Raw genomic sequence first — 23780 nt, forward strand, 5'->3', positions numbered from 1 at the left:
GTGCAAGGAAATTGTGCACTTTGCTTAGTAAGTTTCTGCTTGATAATGGTAGAGGTACTGGTTCAGAAAACACCTGTGTATATTGTAGGGTCGAGGAAATAAACAAATTGTTCATGTTAAAAATAATTCAGGGTTCTTTAAATAAAATCTTAAAAAAAAAAGAAAAGAAAAGAAAAGAAAAAGGCCAGGCACAGTAGCCTAGTGGCTGAAGTCCTAGCCTTGCACACGCCAGGATCCCATATTGGTGCCGGTTCTAATCCCAGTGGCCCTGCTTCCCATCCAGCTCTCTGCTTGTAGCCTAGTAAAGCAGTCATGGACAACCCAAAGCCTTGGGACCCTGCACCTGCATGGGAGACCTGGAAGAAGCTCCTGGCTCCTGGCTTCGTATAGGCTCAACTCCGGCCACTGGCAGCCACTTGGGGAGTGAATCATCAGATGGAAGATCTTCTTCCTTGTCTCTCCTGCTCTCTCCAATGAAAATAAATAAAATCTTAAAAAAAAAATCAGGGTTCTTCTTAAGATGGAGGATAGAGATATAAATGTGGAACAGAAGAACCTGGTGTTGGTTTGATTTTAGGGGTGCCTGTATCAGCCTGACTTTTAAAATCACGTATGTGTTGGCTCTGACTACTACAAAGACCAAGAAGCAACAACACTCCCAAGAACTCGGAGCTCACCAGAGCCCACTAAACAAACCCAGAGCAGGTAGGGCAGTACACGCCGTTCTACCCAATCACAGATGGAGACACACGGACCACTCTGAAAGCTTTCCCATCAGTCAAGGACAGGGCAATTTGAACATTTAAATGGAAAATGGCAGGAATGAACAACACACTTAGGCAAAAAAGAAAAAGAATCCATGAGTCCACGCTACATTGAAAATATTTTAAAGGGATGAAAGAGGGCAAGTTACTAATGGAAGAATGCCAATGAAGGATGAATATTCAAACTGGAAAATCAACATTTAGTTTTTGACCACCAATTAGTAAGCAAATCAAGCAGGAGTCAGGATTGAAAACTAAACAACTGGTGAAAAATTACTAAGGAACAGTCTACTCACTCAGACTGAAAGAATCGCCCAGATTATGACCACTGGTTACAAAAAAATGATTGCTTTACAGTGGAGAAACCTGCTACCTTAACCAAGTGGTCAAGTTAACACTACTGACAGTGCTGTCAATAGCAGCATTAACTACCTACCGGACAGGGGAAACAGCTTCTCAGTCAAAAGACCAGACTGCTCCTATGGCCTCAGCATGTGACTCTCGGGTGTGTCACAGTTTCAAACTTCTTTAAAATTCACTCACTGCACAAGTCAGGCAAAACAAAGACAAATCATTCTCTTTTGTATGCACAGGAGCCTAAAACTGCCTCTCTCACAAGGTTGCTTTTATGAGACATGATAAAAATGTTCACTTTCAAGGTGATGAAAGAACAAAATAACCACAAGGCTGGAAAAAATGCTAATTACTAAGAATCGTGAGGTCTGAAGCCAAACATCCAGCTAGAGTGAGGGGCTGTCAAGATAAATACTGAGGCACAATGTGATCACAAGATTCAAGTGGGGGGCTGTAGTCTTAGTTCCCATCAGCTCCACAGGACATCCCTTTCAACTCGAATACGTCCTTTTGGAACACTGAATGATTAGAGTTACTGAGGCCCCTGGAAGAGCAAAACTGAGATGTCCCACTCAATCCTCCATCATATTTCAATGGGTCCACTGCAATCACCCTCCGATTACACAAGTTACCTGAACCACAAGACAGCATGTGATCAAGTAGTCATCCCTTGGTACCCCAGGCATTCCAGAAACCCCTCTACTGCAGATACTAAAACTCACAAATTCTCAAGTTCCCTAAACAAAGTGGCACAGCATTCACTTACAGTCCATGTAACCCCCCACATACTTTAAATCATCTCTAGAGTACATGTAATAATGAAGACAATTTAGTGCTACTTAGCCACTGCAGTACCACACTATGTAGGGAATGACAAAAGGAGTCGCTGTCTCTGCGGATAGAGCCACAGATATGGAGGCTAAGGGTAAATTGTAAAATGCCAGCACTACCCTCAAAAGAGAAAGATTATACAGGTGGTCCACAATTCATCATCCCCCTGGCTGAGTAAGTTATAAGGGACATCTCTCCAAAGAGCCATAAAGGAACTGACAGTGGTGCATGTTCAATGCCAAGAAAGCAAATTCTGCCTCATTCCAAGTAGAATTCCTCCAGATACTTCTGAGAACCTCTGTTCTGATGCCTCAGCGTGTCTCAACCCAGCAGGTCTTTGCACCCTCAAAGCTGCTCTCCTCCTATCATCTTGATGAACGAAGGGGCGGCAGCATCAACAATCCAACGCCTCTTTCAGTCTCCACCCCTGTACTCCAGCGCCATCATCTCTCCTCCAGCCGGCTTGAATCACAACCTGTATCTCCACCCTGCTTTGCATCTCTTTCTTGGAGCCCCAAAGTCCCGTCTGTGATTGCATGAGTGCAGGAGCTAAGGACAAGGCCAAAGGAGTTGGGCCTGCCTGGGTGTGAAGCCTGCAGGATTCACAAGCTGCATGAAAGTGGGCAATTTTCTTAACTTTTCACTCTCCACTGCTGAGGCAGAAACAATCACATACAATTCTAATGGCTGATAAGCAAGTTAAAGAAAGTAAGCCAGGGGTCACCTCAGACCCCAGGACCCTACATGGGCACCAGTTCTGGAGTCCTAGCTCTCCACTTTCAATCCAGTTCCCTGCTAAAGGGCCTGGGAAGCCAGCAGAAAATATCCGAACTTCTTGGGCTCCTGGCTGCCACCTCCTTCAGCCCTAGCCAGGGAAGCCTTTTGCCAAGTGAACCTACACGTGGACAATCTCTTTTTCTCTGTCTTTCCCTTTCAAATAAAATAAATCTTTAAAAACATCTATGATGTAAAGTCCCCAAATATTAGCATAAATTGAGGATTTGAGAAAACATCCATACGGTGACACAGAACTCAAAATTGCAAAAATACTTGATGAAATGAGAGTTCAATAAAAACTTTGTCTTGGAAGCTGAGATTCTTCTGATTAGGCCAGGCTAGGAGCACTAAGCCCACTTAGGAACACAGTTCCTGTCCTTCCCTGGACGCGTTCCTACGGGGTTCCAGACTTTTCTGGAACTCTTCCTTATTCAATAAACGGTATCATTCAGCGACTCCCCGCTGTTCACCCGATAAAGCCATGATGTACAGAGCCTAGGTTTATCTCTACAACTCCTGACTAGCGAGTCTCAAGGCACTCAGGGGGTCCCCACGAGGAGACTTTGATCCCCAAAACCCACCACCTGGTGGTCCCTTCTATGGCTCTCCTCTCCCCAGCCGCCTTCTGCAGAGTCTGGGCTCGGATTCCTTAGACCCTGCAAGGTTTTCCCGGCTCCATGGCCTCCTCTCCTGGGCTGGGCCTGGGGTCGCGCGTGCCTGGGACACTTTCGGTTCTCTACAGCTGGAAGACCAACCCCCCCCCCTCCCCCCCCCGGCTGAGGCCGCGGCAGAGTCGCCCGGGAGCCCCACGCCCCTCGGCGGCCACTTCGCCCCGCTCCACGCATGCGCGTCGGCCGCCGCCGAGCGGACACCGAGCGGGCGGCGGGGCGTGCCCCGGACCCAGCTCCCCGAGCGCGGGACGGCCCAGGGACATCGCCGCTCCGTCCTCAAGCCCCCGGAGCGGCGAACGACCGACCACCCGCCCTATCTGCCGCCGCCTCCTCTTCCGTCCCAGAGCGGCTCCTCACCCCGAACCGCACGCCGTCCTCAGGGAACGTCCGCACAGCCGCCGAGAGCGCCCCGCAGCTGCCACTCGGACGCCGGACGTGGGCTCGGGCCCCGGAAGTCCCGCCCGCCGCGAGCCGGTCCCCAGACGCTCCAGGCGCGTGAGGGATTCCAGGATGTCTTGGCTGAGCAGCGGTTCTCCCTCGCACACAGTGCCACCGAGCACCCAAGTATTACCTAGCTCTGCCTCTGCCCTCCCTCACTCCGCTTCATGTCCATTTCTGAGGGGCATCTCAGGGGGTCACCTTCTGGAGTCACCCAGTCTCCCAAGTCATTTCTTCCATAGTTCCTGGAAACGCATCTGGCACTTAAGTAACATTACCCATTACCTGGAACAGCGGCATTTTCTCACCTCAAGGCTCTTTTAAACCTTGGACTGTGGAGCTTTCCCACCGCGCCTCCTGTACCACAGGCCTGGCGTGCAGAATCTTGGCCCAGGGAGCCACCTCCCTGCACACGTCAAGAGTCCTCCTTTGCCACCGCCCCCCCCCCCACCCACACACACAGCTATCTCTCCTCTTGATCCAAATAACATTCGTGGGTTGTACTTGGGCACCATGAAAATGATCAAGCGAGCAATTTTCAGAAACAGTTCTGATGTGGGGTGGCTGGGTGCAGAATTCCAGGATGAAATGTAGACAAGGGTTGATTGATTGATTTGTTATATAAATGAAATTTCCCTATAAAGTGAAGTACACACTCCGAAAGAGTACAGGCATAGTCAAGAAGACTTCCCCTCAAAATCTGGGGACATCCATTATATGATCCAGAGGCAGGGGGAAGTAATGTCTGGGCAGGATTTAATTGAACATTCATAGAGAGGAGTGAAGTTTGTGGTAGGGGATTTGAGGACTGCTCATTTCCTGCCCTTTTCTGGAAAGCTCGGCAGTGTCGTGCCATCAAGATGGCGCCTGATGGGAGTAGGCGTGTCAACCATGATAACGGTATTATAATGACCTTGTAATGATGGAGCTGCTGTCAGCCATGTTGGTTATTTTTGGCTGGCCTCGGTTCCCAGCCAAAGCTGTGGATTTACAGGGACAGGTGGGTGGGATGAGGTTGTGAGGTGGCAACCTCAGATCCTGGCTAGCTCCTTCCTCACCTGCATCGGTTCAACAACAAACATAGGTGTAACTGATTTACATAGAGAACCCCAGGGCCATATTCCTGTTTTGTCCTTGACTGGGGACCCATAGCCAACAACTCTCTCTGTCCAGTGCTGTAGTCATGTGAGCCTTCACCTCTGGAGCTCCGCTTTTTTGCCTTTCTCCCATAAGTGTTAGTTTTCTGAGTGCCCAGTGGATAGAAGGAAATAGAACACATTTCTGGTTTCCCCTTTCGAATCAGTTGAATCTTTCATTTTAAGATATCACTAAGAGATTTTAAGTAAGTGGGTAGCATAAGTCATGTATTTTTCCAAGTACTTACTTTGTCTGTAATACAACAAATGGATTGAAGAGGAGCCAAAATGGATGAAAACAGGAAATTAAAGTAAGGGTAAGGGAAAAGGCAGCCTTGGGATACTCTATAGGTTCCAGGCTTGCGCGATTGATGTAACTGGTGGGGTCATTCATTGTTGTGTAATGGTACAGCTTCAGTGGCTTATTCCTCATTAAAATACTGACTCATCCAGTGGCTTGCCTTGTAATAGGGCAAGACTTGTAAGAAGGAATGGAAAGGGATGGGACACGCTGGCACACATGACCAGAATGGGTAAGGGCGGCACAGCTATACCGCAGCACCTACTGGCAAGTGCTGGGTCTGTTCAGTTATATCAGGCTGGACCACAAAACCTGCTGCCAAGAGCAAGATCCAGGACTGAGAGTGGACTGGTTGTAGGGGAACTGTGGGTACTCCCATGCTAGTCTGCAGCTCCCACTGGTGAGTACAAGAGCCAGGGCTAGGGGCAGGTCAGGCTGGACAAGGTGGCAGTACTTGCTGGCATACATGTGGGCCAGTTCTGGGGGTGAGTCAGGCTGTAGCACCCATTGGTGTATTTGAGAGCAGAATGGGATGTGAGCTAGGCTGGGTTATCTTGGATGTTAATATGTTTGGCTGTCATCCACTATGTCCCAGGTCCTTGCCCAGAACTGTTTCACAATATCTGACATCTAATGACCAATCAGGGACCCCACGAAACTTTTAGGGAAAAAAAATTAAATTAGTATCAAAAATTTGTGGTAATAACTTTAAAATAAATCAGCAAGAAAATGATTCATTTCAGAAGCATTTTATTGCAGTGAACATCTCTTACATCTACAGTGGAAGATTAGTGAGCTGAGAAAGATATGTAAATCATCTGGACTCCTTTCTGTTCTGAAAGTTACTGACCAACTTTATAGCTGAGTCAATAAAAGACCTCTGAATTTGATTTGCCTTAAGTCACATGGTAAAGGATATTTGGAGTCCAAAATGATTACAGTTAATCCTGAGAACAGATGAAGGGTGTGAGCAGGCAAGTAGGCAGTTAAAATTATTGTTCACTAAAATAAGATACCATACGTATAGGCATGTGGGATGTCGCTTACATATCTGCATCTGTACCAGAGTGCTGGGTTCCAGTCCTAACTCCATTTCCAATTCCAGCTTCTGGCATTTGGGGGGAAAGAACCAGAAAATAGAAGCCCTATCTCTCTGCCTTTCAAATAAATAAAAACTTCAAAACATTTGAAAAATGAAATACAGGAGTTATTGAGTCCTAACTGCTTTGGGGAATCTTGAGTCCACAAGCAAAAGCTCAGACTACCTCTGGCCACATTATAAGTAGCCTCTAGAGATGTAAACCTGCTGTATAGTGCTTCAGTTTACTCACAACTGCTTTGCTACAGAAACTATGGTCCTGCCTTACTGTGCCTGCTTTGAAGTGGACTGAAGGCTTGGACATATCTCAACACTAGATAACATGAAGGTGTATGTTATGTTTTAGGTGAAAAATGGCATCAGACCAAGATCTCTTAAATTTTTTTTCTATGATTTAGACTTACAGCATGTGGAGAAATGGGAATGCCTCAATTAAGCTACTTCTTTTCAATCTGTTTAAAGGTACAAACTCCAACTCTTTCATCCTCTAGTTGAAAGGCCAAAAGAACACTACCTCTAAGTACCACATGTGCTAGTTACTGCTATGAGCCAAGTAACCAATTAAGAATATATGATACTGCAAGTCAAACTGTCCAACAATCTTCCATTTTTAACCCCCACACAGTCAACAGGTATTCCATACTTGACTCATAGTTTTAGAAGTAACAAATTATAGACTAAAAAAAGTTACAAATATGGGACCAGGACGGTGGCCTAGCAGCTGAAGTCCTTACCTTCTACACGCCAGGATCCCAGATGGGCGCCGGTTCTAATCTCGGCAGCTATACTTCCGATCCAACTCCCTGCTTGTGGCCTAGGAAAGTAGTTGAGGACGGCCCAAAGCCTTGGGGACCCTGTACCTGTGTGGGGACCTGGAGGAAGTTCCAGGCTCCTGGCTTTGGACTGGCACAGTACCGACTGTTGTGGTCACTTGGGGAGTGAATCATAGGACGGAAGATATTTCTGTCTCTATTCTCTGTATATCTGATTTTGCAATGAAAATAAATAAATCTTAAAAAAAAAAGTGAGAAATATGAGGTACATATCTGGCCTACCAGTTAAAGTGCCAGCTTCCTAACCTGGAATACTTGCATTCAACACCCAGTTCCAGCTTCTAACTTTGGGTTTCTGCTAATGCAGTCTGGGAGGTGGCAGCAACAGCTCAAATAATGGGGTTCTTATCAACCTGTGGATGGGAATTTCAGAGCTGCATCTCTTTTTATCTCTCAACTTAAAAAAAAAGTTGCCCACAACCTGGTGTGATAGCATAGCAGTTAAAGTCATCGCCTTGAACTCGCCGGGATCCCATATGGGCACCGGCTCTAATCCCGGCACCTCCACTTCCCATCCAGCTCCCTGCTTGTGGCCTGGGAAAGCAGTCGAGGAAAGCCCAAAGCCTTGGGACCCTGCACCTGCATAGAAGACCCAGAAGAAGCTCCTGGCTCCTGGCTTCGGATTGGCACAGCACCAGCCGTTGCGCTTACTTGGGGATTGAATCATCAGATGGAAGATCTTCCATCTTCCTCTCTGTCTCTCCTCCTGTCTGTACATCCACCTTTCCAATAAAAATAAATAAATCTTAAAAAAAAAAAAGTTGCCCAAGATTCCTTTTGACTGGTATCAGCAATTCAGTTAAGGCACTGTGGTGGGGGGAGTATTAAGGATGTTCATGAAGTCTGTGCCTGGCAGGTTTATGTTCAGAATGTAGATAAGATGTGTTACACACAAAATGGAAATGAATGCAGTTAATGTTGACAGGGTTATACTGAAGTACAAAAAACAAATGCTTGCCTTGGAAATTCAACTTTATTTACAAATGTTCTCCTATAAACAAAGATGCCATTCCAGCCATTTAAAATATTAACTGGCAATTTTCACAAAAAGCATTTACACAATTTTAACCTTTCTGCATAAAATTGCATTGTGGGATGAGTAAACCTGTAAAAACACACACAAAAAAAATACAAAATAACTTATTTAGTCCTCACAGACAGAACAAAGAAACAAGAACAACACCCTTTAATGAGCTACTCCATCAAGAAAGGGAAATGTGATGATTTGGGGGAGATAAATGGTTTACAATAAAAATAAATGATTCACAATGAAGTCTTATAGAGTACAGTCCAATTGCAATTGTTTGGGATTGCTCTTTCAGGATAATGTTTATGTGTATTTTAAGAAATACATCATCATTGTAAAAAGGGCACAGACTTTTCTACAAAGGGTTTTCTACCAATTAATAAAAATAACAAATGAAATGAACAGTACAAGCATCATGTGACTTTACAGAGCATTCTTCTTCATAATGCCTATAAATTTGAATTATTCACAATGGACGTATACAGACAAAATAGTTAAACAAAGAGGTCAAAATAAAATTATTCAAATTACCTGTTTGTCACTTCATATGTAATGAGTTTTAGAAAATCTGTTAAATTTTATCTAGAGGAATAATCACTCTCACATAATAATTAATGCATAAGGAATCAAAACTTTGGAACAAAAATTCATCCCTGAGAAGTGAGAGATAGAAAAATATTTTAAAACACAGACGTGACAATCCTGTACCCTTTTAACAATCTTTATCATGACACGAACTATTATTAACAGTCAGCAATCAAATATTTCCCAATCCTGAAGAATTACTGCCTCTGATGATCTGATCTTTTTATAATGAAACTGCAAGTGCAACATTTTAAAGAATCAGATAAAGAGAAACTTTGCTTTAATTGTCAACTTTACATTTTTGTCAAGTGTGAGGTCGGCCTGCTATGAATATTCCAATAATGACTGAAGTAGGAACTTCTGCTGGCATCTCTTCTTCCGAGTCTCCATTTCCTGCACAGATGTTCACCCAAATAATAAAAGTAATACAATTGCAATTGAGTTTACTATTATCAATGGCACTGCAAAGAAAAAAGAAAGAGAGAAAAAAGCTTGTTACCATAAAAAAATTCCACAGGGGGAGGGAATGAGCAGGGATAAAAACTATGAAGTAGCAGTTCTTAGCACTCAGGAAGGATGAAAAGAGCTAACAACCATGTTGCAAATGCCGTGGAAAATAAAGCCCAAAGCTTTTATTTTCAAAGGGCTGGGGTACAGCACTGTGGCACAGTGAGTGAAGCTCCCGCCTGTGATGCCAGCATCCCATATGCGCACAGTTCACGTCCCAGCTGCTCCACTTCTGATCCATCTCTCTGATAATAACCTAGGCAAAGCAACAGAAGATGGCCAAGTGCTTGGGGTCCTGTCACCCATATAGGAGACCTGGATGAAGCTCCTGCCTCTGGCTTTGCGCAGTCCTGGTCATTGCAGTCATGAAGGGAGTGAACCAGCAGATGGGACCTTTCTGTTTCTCCCACTCTCTCTTTGTAACTCCAACTGTCAAATAAATGAATTATTTTTCAAAGGGTTTAGGTAACTGGGAATTAGATCACAATGGCCCACCTAGATGAAGGAGACACTTTTGTGGAGAGTAACTCTGGAACCAAAGAAGCAAACTGGAACAGGCAGAGGGGAGACCCAGAAGACTGCCATTGACACTTGAGTTAGAAATACAGTACAAAATGATTAATTTACACTATGCCCAACATTGTGATAAATGCAGCTAACATAGGACAGCCCTAAGCTTTATGTTTACATGAAAGGTTTTTTTTTTCTGCCTTCTTGAAATGCCTGCAAATATTTTCCAATATAATGACAGCTATGGGACATTTATTTTCCTCCTGAAAGTGTTCCAGGACTCCAGGTGACTTTGCAACTTGGAAGTGACAGTTTTCAAAGGCTTGTCATCCTTTTAGCTCTATGACTGGGAACGACTGTACCACTGAGCATTATGTATGCATCCACGGCGTAGCTGGAAATGAGTGGCAAACTGAGACAAAAACCAATAATCAAGCAGTAGAGCCAAGTTAAAGAAAAGAAAAAGCCCTCCCACTGCAAAAAGGGCGCTCGATGGCATTAACACTCAGAAGCTTTGCTACTTAGATCGAACCACAGAATTAAAAGTTAAGAGAGTTCCGCAAGGTTTTCTCCTTACCTCTCATCACAGTTCTTACAGATCGAACAAGGTTCATTAGCTGAGACTTAATTCCTGGCTCCTCTCCAAATCCGCCGATTCCCTGGTCTGCTCCCCAGCCAACTGGATAATATAAAGATGATTAGCTGCATTAAACTGTATTATGCGCTTGCCCTGCTCCCTCATTAACCATCTTTTAAAAGATTAGTTTGGGCCTGTGTTGACATAAAATATAAAGTCATATTTATAGGAAAAGTTCAATGATATTAAGTATTTTTATTTTTTTAAAACTGTTGATACTAGGCACAACTTCAACTCAATTACACTTTGATTTTATAAAAAACCAAACACTATAGTCTAAATTATCCCATCACATTTAATTCAGTATAAATGAGTGTTGTGATACCCTTTGGGCTTCTATTTCTTTTCTAAATCACCAAAGTATTACTCAGGGGAGAGCTGGAAACTGAAGCATACTGTCAGGCTGAATAACTAGTTCAGTCAAGAACACACGAGACTCAATCCCCTCATTTGTACAAAACCATGGTGAGAAGCATCACCTCCATGACTTGGAGACATTTCACTACAGCGTGGTGAGGGCTTTGGAGCACACAGCAGGCTGCCAGCGGACCCATCCCCTACCCCTTTACAATCATTTCTCAACTCCGAGGTGAGAATTAAGACCCAGGACCCCCCTTATTCTCCAAAAATGAGTCTTTTACCTTTTAGGCTATTTTCCTACAATATAAATCACTATTTCTTTACCTTTATGTGTGATAGATCCTTTCTTTTTCCTTTTCCTTTCCTTTCTTTTCCTTCTTCTCTTCCTTCCTTCCTTCCTTCCTTTCTTCCTTCCTTCTTTTCTTTCTTTTCCTTCTTCTCTTCCTTCCTTTCTTTTCTTTCTTTCCTTTTATACTTTCTCCTAAACATTTACATTCTCCTAAAGATTTGCATGTCCACATTTCTGTGATTTATCCTTCTCCTGTCCTCATTTCAGACCTACTTGTCACTATTTCATGTAACTACTGGTCTTCACTAATTCCCAACATGCTAACGCTTAAGCTGTAGACAAAGAAAGAGATCCATTTTAAACTTAAAAAGAATCAAGTGTCAGGAAAGAAGATTTAATTTTGCTTAGTCCACTGTTATTCGGTTGAAAAAGCTGGTGCTTGCCCCTTGGTCATTGATTGAGATATACTTGGTAATCAGAATTCACAACAGAGCTGGTGTTTTTTGACTCCTGCCAAGGCCTAGCTCAGGTTCTGCTGAGAGCCCTCCAGTCCACAGGAGTGGCATTGTTGTAAGCTTATGAACACTCACCATCACAGCTGTCACTCCCACAGCCCTTAGTGTATTTTGGGACCATGTTTATTCCAGTAAATGCCAAACATCATATATTAATATTCCTGCCTTATATCGAATCACAAGTACAGCTGGCTGTGCATATCCATGTGTTGGGCATCCATGGATGCAACCAATCTCAAATGAAAAGTATTAGGGGGAAGATACACATATTTTTATGCTTGTCACTATTCCCTAAACTATTCAAGATAACAATTTACATTATGTTAGGTTTTTATAATCATTTAGAGATGATACAAAAAATACATGGGAGGTTATATAAAATAGTATGTCATTTTATATACAGGACTTGCACATCTGTGGATTTTGGTATCTGCAAGGAGTCCTGGAATCAGACCCCTGTGGACAGCTACTTGCAGCAGCTCAGTCACTAACTACCATGCATGTGAAAGGCCACTTCTGATCCAGGTCTGACTTCAATGCCAGCCCTTTCCTAATTCTCTCCTACCTGTCATAAACCCGTTTTTCTTTTAAGCCCCTAAGCAACTCACAAATTACAGTGGTTTTGTTCTCCTGAGTGATTTTCATGCATCTTTATCAGATTATACATTCCTGGAGGACAAGGACTGCAAATTGAGTCATCTTTCTTCATCTTTCTGCTCTTGCCCATTCCCCACTTCACAACAGGAACTTAGCAAATATTTGTGAAGTTAAACTAAATTACAGTAAACTGAGTTAATCTGGGGTGAGGTAAGCTCAGGTCAATTGTGGAATCATCGGTAAGAACTCTTGTTTTCACTTCTAAGACATATGATGTATATTAAGTATTCACATCTGTTTACGCTAAGGACAGTTTCAGAAATGTTAGAGTGTGAAGTAAAGCGTACCACAGAATCAAGGGCACAAAGGCAACACTTCTCTTACTTATGAATCTCATTCTCTGTCATTCTCTGTCACTCTCTCCGGCAAGCAAATATGCTGCTTCTTCAATATTATTTTTGCTCTACTCCAAGTTTCCCTCTAACTTCTTTTCTTCACATGCCTGTCACACTCTTTCAGGTAGCTCAGTCAGCATTCCTCACTGTGTGACAATTTTCTTTGTAATTTAAGTCCAAAGATACAGCATTTGCTGCCCTGTTGAAACTATTTCATATCAGTGTCTGGCCACTATCTACAAAATCAGCACTATCAGTGGAGTCATCTTCCAGACTGCTACAGGAAAATTTGAAATTTATAAAGCACAATGACTAGAATAATTTTCTAACAGTTTACAGTATCATTTACATAAACTTAATATGACTGCAATGCACAGTAACAAAACAACCTTGTTTTGGTTAACCAGGGTGGATGACAAGTGTTCTCTTAGCTTTCTCAGGAAACCCTACTAAAAATGACAGTAAGGGAATACATTAATAGAAGAAGTCTTCAAGCAAAAGAAGTCAACAGAAACATACACATTAAAAAACAAAATGAAAAATTGATTTAGTAAGGAAGGCTGAAACGTGAAACCAGTAGACAACTAACAACAACAACAACAACAACAACAACAATAAAGGTAAATCATTGTGAAGATCCTTGGAAATGTGAGTAAAACCTCAAAAGGCCAGTGTGGGCCACGGGGATGGCCATGAAGATTAACTGTAAATCTATATAAGAGCTTCCTCTTGTCTAGACTACACTGATGGGAGGATTGTTCTTCTGTCAACCCCATTCAAATACAGGATGCTATTCTCAGCAAAGACTGCAGCACACGCTCAGGACTGGGGTAGGTGTGAAGAATCAAAGTCTGAATTCCAATAGCGAGAGTCCTGCTCATTCACCCTAATTGCTTAAGCATGGATGTATAAACTTGAATTCTGCAGAGAGGAAGTTAGAAAGTTACTCTGGAAATTGGCCAACTTCCTCGGAGTATTCACCTCAACAAAATCGCTAACTTCATTTGCCTTCCAGTGAGTACCACCAGTAAACAAATCTCAGTCACACACACATGGGGCTTCCAAAGCACCTTTCCTTGCTTATGCTTCACTATGCATTGACAGTTCAGAGGGAAAAGCCACAACAGATATCAAACAAAAACAGGATATACCAAGAAAAGGAATCTACAAGGAACAAGACAGAGCTCATGCTTTATTAGGTTACACATTCTTAAAACTAATATTGAGGGGCCAGCATTATAGTATAGCAGCACCTCGCAGAGGCGACAGTTAGGAGTCCTGCTCCACTTCCAACCCAGCTACTGCCAATGTGCCTGGCAAATCAATGGAACATGGCCCACGTCCTAAGATCACTGTGAGACCATGAGAGACCTGGATCCATGAGAGACCTGGAAGTAGCTAGCTTTGGTCTGGCCTAGCACTGGGTGTTGCAGCCATTTAGGAAGTAAACCAGCAGATGGGAGATCTCTCTGTCTCTCCCTCTCTAACTTTGCCTCTCAAAGTGTGTGCCTTGAAAGAACAGTTGAGGAGGCAAATTAAAAAGGCAACAAAAATCAAAGCATTAATGTGTCAAAATAGCTAAGGGTTCATAAACAGAGAAATAAACATAGGAAGAATATGTCAAGACTGCTCAAATAAATATTAAGGGAAAATATTCTGTAGCTGACCAAGCCTTTCAGCTAAAAGATCTGATCAGAACACAGCCCAACAAATGGGAAAAGATCTTCCTACTGGTATTGTATTGTCAAATTTCAGAACCCTCAAGATAAATAAAAGGTTTAGACAAGTTAGGTTACCTACAAAGAATCAGGAAACAAAATGTCATTAGGTGTCTTAATGGCAATACAGGAAATGAAAAATAGGATGACGTCTTCAAAACTCAAGAAAAATTGGTTCCAAGTGGAACTGTATACCTAAAGCACAAATCAAGTGGAAGAATGAAAGTGATCATTTTTCTATTGTTTAGTGAGTGATATTCACAGTGAATAAGAACAGGGAAAACTGACACACTCAGCCAGCTCAAGATAAGAAAGTTGGGGGAGGAAGGTCCTATGCACGCCAGAGTCACACAAGTGTAAGTGTGCTACTGGGGAGAAAACTGGGCTAAACCTTTCTGCTATTGTTTCAGTGTCTCCTAGGGCTTTATATGCTGAAATATAACCCATCTGTGAGGTATTAAGAAGGTAAAAACTTAAATCCAGCTATGGTGTTTAGAAGTGGGGTCTTCCAGAAGTGATTAGGATTGAATAAGGTCATAAAGACAAAACTCTCATCCTAACTGAATCCTGGTGTCAGAGAGAGATCAAACACTGTGTGCACATCCTTCTCTTGTGACGCCTGAACCATCTTGGCTCTCCACCAGCAAGAAGGTCATTGCTAGATGCAGCCCCTCAACCTCGTACTCACACAACCAGGAGCAAAAACTTTTCTTTATAAAGTAGTCTTCCTCGGGTATTGGGTCATAGTAACAAAAACAATGCACTACTTCACCCTTCAAGAGAAGTTAAGTCCGCCCGAGACTTGGAAGAGTAGAAAACAGCTCCACTTGAGGAGGGTTCAGGGTGAGAAAACATGGGGTAAGGAGCTTCTTTCTTTCTGACTTTGAAACCATATATACATGTATTGTTTTGATAAAAATTGAAATTAAAAAGAGAGCAAGCCCTGTGTAATGAGGCTGAGAGGAAGAACAGGCTTCAGCCACAAGTCATGTGAAATACTGAAAATTGTGTTTCAGAACAACCTTTATATGGTGGTACCAATTCATTTTCTTTACTTGATTTTTAAAAATGCATCATTACTAAAATTGTCACTCTACCACCCACAGCCAGAATTTCTCAGATATTAAAACAACCTGTTTTAAGTACTACACAGATTACGAAATTAGTATTTATTAGAACCCATAATCCCCAACATCCTTTTTTTTTCTGTCAGACTAACTAAAAAATGTTTAAAGATATTTTTTGACATGGTCAAAGGAGTTGGCGCCTAGAAAAAGTTATATTATTAGCATTAGATGGCTTTTCACCAAAATAGGATAAAACTCTTACAATACTGAAATTTCCATAATTCAAGCATCAGCATTAAAATAATTAAAACAAATGGTAGTTTCTCAGGTAATTGTTGCCTATCTTTATTCTTATGCCAGCAGAATGAAAAAGAGAACAGAATTTTGGGTGGGAAGAGTAAATCATTTGTCTAGATATTCCAGATACACACAAGTGAGAAGTAAAGGACCAGGTGCCAGGGATTATTCTTCATGATAACGAATCATCTGCCCTCCAGCTGCCGTAGAGGGAGTCTCAGCTGTTTTTCTCAGGAACATGGCCAAAGTTAAGGAGTTTCCTTTCTTCTTCTTAGAAATATTTAATGCTGCAGCTTTTTGTCACTTTCCTAGCTACAGGACCTACCAAACAGCAGTGGTTATTGCTATAATTTCAGTAATGAACTCAAATATAAAAAATTACTAACTGCAAACACCAAGCATATCCTGTTCCAAAACTTAAAAAAATCACACACATAAAAATTACAAAATGGCAATCCACTCAGGCTTAATCAACACCTGTCTAGACACAGAAACTGTAGAAACATAATGGTAAAAGCTATCCAGTTACTTACACATATTTGCTGATATTCAAAACTGTAAAATACAAGAGCATAATCCTCTTGGGCCCGGTACGGTGGCCTAGGAGCTAAAGACTTCGCCTTGAACGCGCCAGGATCCCAAATGGGAGCCAGCTCTAATCCGGGCAGTTCCACTTCCCATCCAGCTCCCTGCTTGTGGCCTGGGAAAGCAGTTGAGGACGGCCCAAAACCTTGGGGACCCTGCACCTGTGTGGGGGACCTGGAGGAAGTTTCTGGCTCCTGGTTTTGGATCGGTGCAGCACCGGCCATTGTGGTCACTTGGGGATTGAATCATTGGATGGAAGATCTTCCTCTCTTTCTCTCCTCTTCTCTGTATATCTGACTTTGCAATAAACATAAATAAATTTTTTTAAAAAGAGCATAATCCTCTTTCTCAGTCTACTGGAAGGGGTAAAAAGGAAATGACGGTGGTGTCTGACCCATGAAGATGGGTGACACTGAGAGGGGGAAATGTCAGACAGATCTACAGGGTAAGCTGAGGGGCCAGCCATCAAAGACAGGGGCTAAGTCAAGGTTACAGAAGCAGAGATGGCAGCAGGGAAGGCTCAGCAGCAAGGACATGTGTCATCGTAAGGTCTCTGCACTTGTTTCCGTCTACCTCTCAAATTTTAAAAACTGAAACAACAACAACAACAAAACAAAGAAAAGAATGGTGACAGCAAAACTGTTTAAGACACACACACACACACACACACACACACACACACACACACACGGAGAAAGGCAGACTGGCATTTCGACCTAATGGCTAAAGCTGCCCCCTGCGATGCTGTGGGTTGGAGCCCTGGCTGTTCCATTTCTGATCCAGCTCTCTGTTAATAGCCTGCGAAAAGCAGCAGAGGGTGGCCCACGTATTCGCGCCCCCATCACTCACATGGAAGACCGAGAAGAAGCTCATGGCTTGGCCCTGCCTGGCCCTAGCTGCTGCAGCCATCTGAAGAATGAAAAAGCAACAGAAGAGCCCTCCCTGATTTTACTAAAATAAACCAATCTGAGAAAGAGAGAGAATGTTAGTATTGCTCTAACTCAGCCATGGAGAAAATAAAAGAAGGCTGGATGGGGTGTGCCTGTGACTGTGTAGAATGCCAATTACTCTGGAAGTACTTAAACATGCAGGGGAGGTCATTTAAATAAACAAATATGCAAGTTATTTTCTGTTCAGTACTAAATATTAAACCTTTCTACTTGTCCCTTAACAAAACTCAGTGCTACTGTAAGACATTCGGTACTTCTTTTTGAAAATTGAAGGTTTATTAAGAAAGTTAAGAAGATAGCTTAGAAAACTAGGTGAAACAAACCTATCAACCAGCTTACTGCATAACTGGAAGTGTCCATTTCTGAAATACTAAATTGAGCAAAGTGGTTACTGTGGGAAAAATCACAACCCCAAACCAGTAGCACCAACTCGTTTGTTTAAATGATCAGTGAGATATGTGTAATTAAGAAAAAGGAAATAAAGCACTATTGTATTGAGATTTAATTCACCTACCATTCAGCACATAAAGTATATAATTCCAGGAGTGTAAGTCTGTTCATTTGCCCGCTGAGTTGTACAACCAATACTACATGCAGTTTTAGAATAAAGCCCCAAAGAAGGCCCATACACATTAGCAACCACATCCCATCCCCCCAGGTCCTCCGCACCAAGCAATCCTAACCTCCTATTCAGTCTGAATAGAATTGCCAGTGGCAGACATTTCACAGACACAGTGTCATGATTTGTGGTCCTTTGCGGCCAGCTTCTTTCACTGAGCACCATGACTTCAAGGCTCATCTATGCTGCAGCACATGTCAGGACTCTGCTCCTGTACTGGCCAAACATGGTACTACATTTCAGTTACACACGCATCAGTTCTTGGACAGCTGTTTCCGTTTCTGGCTATCCTGAATAGAACTGTTACAAACGTGAGTGTTCTTTTGGTGGGAACTTTTTTTTTATCACCCATGGTACACACAGAAGTTCAATCACTGGGTTGTATAGCAACTATATTTTTAGAAATATTTATTTATTTGCAAAGCACAGTGTCAGAAACAGAGAGACAGAGAGAGAGACTTCTTCCCTCTTTAAGTTCACTCATCAAGTATTTGCAATATACAAGGCTGGATCAGGCCAGCTGCTTTCCAAAGCCACTGAACCATTATACATTTCCACTAACAATATATGACGGTTCTGACTTCTCCACAACCTCATTAACATTAGTTATTACTAGTCTTTTCTATTGTAGTCATCCTAGTGGATATTAAGTGGTATCTCATTATAGTTTGATATATATTGCTGTAATGATTAACAATGATGACCATCTATTAATATACTCACTGGTCATCCATACATGTTCTTTGGAAAATGTCTAGCTAGTTCCCAAATATTCTAATCAGGTTATTTCTGTTAAAGATCTATCTATCTATCTATCTATCTATCTATCTATCTATCTATCTATCTATCTTATTTGGAAGGCCAAGTTACAGAGAGGACACAGAGAGAGGTCTTCCATCCACTAGTTCACTCCAGCACCTATATGGGATGCCAGTGCCACAGGCAGAGGATTAGCCTACTACACCACTGCAACAGCCCCAATCAGGTCACTTCTTTTATTGAGCTTAACAGCTCATTTTCAAGATTTATTTGAAATGCAGATTTATAAAATGCAGAGAAGAAGAGGTGGAGAGAGGTTTCCAGCTGTTGGTTCACTCCTCAAATGGCCTCAGTGGCCAGAGCTGGGCTAACCCAAAATTGCAATGTTGCTTTATCTTAACTTTCTTCTAACAATTGTAAGGTTTTAGGTCTTATGCTTAGTAAGTTTCTAGTTTTAAGATAGTGTTTGTGGATAGTGTGAATGAGGAGTCTAATTTCACTCTTTTCATATAGATATTCAGTTGTTTCAGCACCTTTTTAATGAAAATACCATTTTTCGGGCCCGGCGTAATGGTGCAGTGGTTAAGTCCTCACCTTGCACGCCCGGGATCCCATATGGGTGCCAGTTCTAATCCCGACAGCCCCGCTTCCCTTCCAGCTCCCTGCCTGTGGCCTGGGAAAGCAGTGGAGGACGGCCCAAAGCTTTGGGAACCCGGAAGAGGCTCCTGGCTTCGGATCGGCATAGCATCAGCCCTTGTGCTCACTTGGGGAGTGAATCATTGGACGGAAGATCTTCCTCTCTGTCTCTCCTCTCTGTATATCCGCCTTTCCAATAAAAATAAAATAAATCTTTAAAAAAAAAAAAGAAAGAAAATACCATTCTTCCATTATTGAATTATTTTGACACTTTTTAAAAAAATCAATTGATGTAATGATTATTCACTCAATACCACTTTGTTAATTTTTACATCTACTCTGATGCTAATATATATCATTCACTGTGGCTTTGTGGAAAGCAAGAGTCTTCCAACTCATTTTTTTTTCCACTTGGTTTTTTTTTTCAACTTGTTTTTGTCTTTAAAGATTATCTGAGCTACTCTAAGCCCCTTATATTTCCAATCAAATCATAAGCTTTTTGGAAAAAAGTAACTGGGATTTTTGACATATATTCTAAATCTGATAATCAGTATTATTAAGTATTGTCAATTCAACAATATTGTCTTCTGACTGACCCCAGCACCAGTTCGAGTCCTAGCTGCTCCGCTTCCAAACCAGCTCCATGCTAATGGCTTGGGGAAGCAGTAAAGGATGGCCCAAATGCTTGGGTCCCTGCAAGTGGGAGACCCAGGAGAAGCTCTGGGCTCCTGGGTTCAGCCTGGCCCAGCCCTAACCTCTGTGGCTTTTTGGAAAGTGAGCCAGTAGACAGAAGATGTACTGTTCTCCTGTCTCTGTAACTCCGCCTTTCAAATAAATAAATACTTTATCTGATTAAGGAAGCTCCTTCCTATTCCTAAATTATTGGTTTTTATCAGGAAAGGCTGTTGGATTTTGTTAAATACTTTTCCTCTGCCTACTATGATAGTTCTGTGATTTTAATTTTTTTAAAAAAATATGATGCATTACATTGATTTTCAAATGTTAAACCAATCCTGCATTTCTTGACAAATTACCCTTTGCTTATGTTGCTGGATTTTGTTTGCTAACACTTTTGTGGAGAATTTTGCATTTATATTCGGTAGGAAATACTGGTCTACCATCTCTTTTCTTATGATGTCTCTGTCTGGGCTTTTTCCTAGGTTAACACTGGCCTTGTGGGCAGCATTGCCTCCTCATTTTTTTTTTTTTTTGTTTTTGAAGGAGTTTGTAATTCTTTAAATCTTATGTAACACATAACATTGAAGCCTGACAGTACCCAGTGGTGTGCATGAAGATCAGGTCTGTGGTGGGTTTGGCTAGGCTGGGCTCGGCTGATCTAGGCTGCAGCTCCCATCAGTCTGTGTGAGAGATGGGGCTGGGAGTGGAACTGAGCAGCTAGCTGCATCTACCAGTATGTGCACTGGCTACTGCAGGTGACAGACTGAACCTCACCCTGCACAGGCTGATGCACACAGGAGTCAAGTCTGAGGTGAGCCCAGGCGAGGTTTCTTGGGGGCTTCCCCAACTAGATGGCTGGACTCAAACACTGGCCACAAGGAAAATCACAGGATGTGTGGTCCGACCTTGGAGTGAATGTGTCGGGACTGGGCCTCCTCATTTGTTGATGCCTGTGCAATGGCCAGCGTGCCCATTTGCACATGGGAGTCATGACAAAAGTTCATATGGCCCAGCAGAGAACGTTGTCTGCCACATCACACAGAATGGACAGTTTTCATGGCCAAGTTTGCAGCAAGTGTCTGGGTCTGTGGATTCACTAAGGTGGACTTGGTCAGCCAATAGACCTTGGAAACATTTTCAACCCTGGTGCAATGAAGCTGGTAACAACACAGAGCTATCAAAACCACTCAAATAACACTCTTGGAACACATGTCCCCACTTTCAATTTTCTCTAAAGCGTCATCAAATGACTCTTCCAAATCCCTGGGTACTGATATAGTTTGACAGCAAGGAATGCCCTCCTAACTTTCCCCGCCCCGTGGAAACAGAAAAAATTGAAACATTTGTCCCATACACCTTTCTCCATGCCTCAACCGCACCCCCCCATCTAATTCAAAGACCCACGTGGGTTTACATCACTCTCAACTACATAAACCATGTTAACCATAAAATAAAAAATAAATTGAAACCTGCACTTTTCTTCGTTTGAAGTTTTAAAAGTACTAACTCCATCTCCTGATAGATTACAGGCTTATTTCAGATTTCTTATTTCTTTATAAGTCAGGATCAATAGTTAGTAGTTTTCTAGGAAATGTATCCATTCCTTTTATCTATTTGGTTAGTATACTATTGTCCATATTACTGCTTTACAGTCCTTCTCTGTAAAGTCATCAGTGACAGCCTCATTTTTTTCCCTTCGTTTTAGTAATTTGAGCCTTTTCTCACTTTCTCTGGTCATTTTCGCTAAAGGTTTGATCTCAAGGACCAGCTTTTGTTCTTGTGGATTCTATTATTCTATTTTGTATTTCATTAATTTTCATCACCTTCTATATTATGTCCTTTTTACTTTTCCTGATGGTGCAGGTTGTCCTGCCAGATACTGTAACAGTCCCCGAGTTAGCCATTTTCTTGGGGGTCGGATGGGGGGGAAGTTTCCCGGAGGCAAGCGCTCGGCACTAAGATGCCGTGGGGATGCCCACGCTGTGTTGGAGTGTCTGTGTTTGGGTCTTGGCTCCACTTCTGATTCCAGCTTCCCACTAAAGCACACACAGGGAGACAGCAAGTGGTGGTCCAAGTGCTTGAGTGAGATCTGGATTGAGTTCATGGCTCCTGGATTTTTGACCCAGTCCAGTGATGGGCATTTGTGGGGGTGAATCAGTGGGTAGAAGATCTCTCCCTCTCTCCCTCTCTCTCTCTCTCTCTCTCTCTCTCTCTCTCTCTCTCTCTCTCGCTGGTGTATGTGTGTGTGACTAACACTGTGTCTCTGCCTTTCAATTTTTAAGTGTTTCTCTATTTGCTATGTGAGATTCTCTGAAACTTTAAATGTTTGAATTTTAACAAACTGTCACCAGTTACTGTTATCCCATTGGAAAGTGGATCCACAGAGCTCCGGGGCTGCCACTGTGGAAGTGCTCTCAGTGAAGAATGTTTCATTCACCTTTTTAAATGGTTACATAAGCATCTGCACAACAGCCTTGACTTTGCCTCTTGGCCCCCTAAACTGGAAGAAGCTCCAGGCTCCTGGCATTCCATCAGCTCAGCTCCAGTGGTTGCAGCCATTTGGGGAGTGAACCAGTGGATGGAAGAGCTTTCTCTCTGTTTCTCCTTCTCTCTGTAAATCTGCCTTTCTAGTAAAAGTAAATCACTAAAGAATACAAACAAATCACACAAATCTGATGTCACTGTCTTGCTGAAGGCTGTTTTCAGCAGCCTGGGATTTTACAAATCAACCCCACACACTTCCTCTCCTCACCTTCCCATCCCTGCACTAGTTAATGGTTTACTCCCCAAATTTCAGGTTAGACATACTTTTTCCAAGAAGTTTCCCCAAGCTCACAAGAAGCTATCCTCTGGCTTTTCTCTCTCCTAACACTGATGCCTGCTTTTCCCCTGCTCGGTTTTTATTTAAGTCTATCTGAAGGACAGGGTAACTCCAGTGACTTCAGCTCCTGTTAAAGATATCTGGCAGCTAATCTGTGCTCCATAAATCTCTCCTAAAGTACCACCTGAATCAGCGCTAGCTTGTGGCTTTGAGTATCAGGGACCCACACGTACTTGGGACGCTGAGGCAAAACGATTCATACCAGGCACCACCCTGCCTCAAAAGGCAGCCGCCTCTGGTCCAGGGTGGCAGGCCTGTGAGGTCCGGGAGGCCAGCGCGTGTCTACACTGTCGGCTTCTCAGATTCTGAGCACCCTGCAGGCACTCCACAGACTGCGATGAACACGCTTTTCCCGCAACATGCAAGCTGCTCGGCGGCGGTAGGGAAGCAGTCCACGGGACGGCTACAGTTCCTGGCACATTCTGCCCTGCCCGGGAGCCCTGAAGGCCAGCCACCCACTCCCCTCCATCAGTCCAGGCTTGTAATTCCCTCTGCTCAACGATGAGCCACGCCCCCTGCCCAACACCAACTCTCCAGACCCACACCCCAGCTTTCCAGACCGCCGATCTACTGACGGAAACTCACTGCAGACGGGGCGTCCCGGGCTCACCTCCGCAGCGCCCCCGCATCCAGACCACAGGACTCCATCATCATTCACGACCCTCCCCGCAAGCGAACTGAGTCCGTGGAGCGATGAAGGCCACTCGGTCCCCGGGCGCAGCCCCTGGGCCACTCGTTCGCTGGTCCCGGCCCGGCTCCGGGCGCGCCCTCATCCCCCTCAGCCCGTCCCGACCCCACTCACTGTTTTTGAGGAAGCGCTCCTCGTGCAGCACGGCAATGGCATTGACGCACAGCAGGGCAGCCTGCAGCAGCGAGTAGAGAGTAAAGGCCATGGCGACCCGGGCGGTCCAGGCCTGCTTCCCTCCCGCAGCCGCAGTGGACGTGGCGCCGCTCTGGCCGGCGC

General features: G+C 43.4%; 2 protein-coding genes across 2 annotated transcripts in view; both read right to left on the reverse strand.

Annotated features, from left to right (window-relative positions):
* The window catches only part of HDHD2 (haloacid dehalogenase like hydrolase domain containing 2), a 35161-nt gene extending 31331 nt beyond the window's left edge, over nucleotides 1-3830 (reverse strand). Inside the window, exon 1 of the mRNA XM_040984978.1 lies at nucleotides 3755-3830. The gene's annotated coding sequence lies outside the window, so the exon portion shown is untranslated. The remainder of the gene's footprint in view (nucleotides 1-3754) is intronic.
* A 4328-nt stretch (nucleotides 3831-8158) lies between these two features.
* IER3IP1 (immediate early response 3 interacting protein 1) lies at nucleotides 8159-23773 on the reverse strand. Its single transcript, XM_040984979.1, has 3 exons — nucleotides 23619-23773; nucleotides 10411-10512; nucleotides 8159-9277 (listed from the first exon to the last, which is right to left on the reverse strand). The coding sequence occupies exons 1-3, from the start codon at nucleotides 23707-23709 to the stop codon at nucleotides 9222-9224; spliced, it is 249 nt and encodes an 82-aa protein (XP_040840913.1). The 5' UTR covers nucleotides 23710-23773; the 3' UTR covers nucleotides 8159-9221.
* Between the last annotated feature and the right edge of the window lie 7 nt (nucleotides 23774-23780).

Source organism: Ochotona curzoniae, unplaced genomic scaffold (genome assembly GCF_017591425.1).
Source record: "Ochotona curzoniae isolate NIBS_2020 unplaced genomic scaffold, NIBS_Ocur_1.0 contig_43, whole genome shotgun sequence".
In the NCBI taxonomy this organism is placed as follows: Eukaryota; Metazoa; Chordata; class Mammalia; order Lagomorpha; family Ochotonidae; genus Ochotona; species Ochotona curzoniae.

Coding starts and splice junctions, on each gene's coding strand:
- IER3IP1 (XM_040984979.1), bottom strand. CDS start 23,709: ATGGCCTTTACTCTCTACTCGCTGCTGCAGGCTGCCCTGCTGTGCGTC. Junction 10,513..23,618: donor GGAGCGCTTCCTCAAAAACA/GTGAGTGGGGTC, acceptor TATATTATCCAG/TTGGCTGGGGAGCAGACCAG. Junction 9,278..10,410: donor TGTAAGAACTGTGATGAGAG/GTAAGGAGAAAA, acceptor TTTTCTTTGCAG/TGCCATTGATAATAGTAAAC.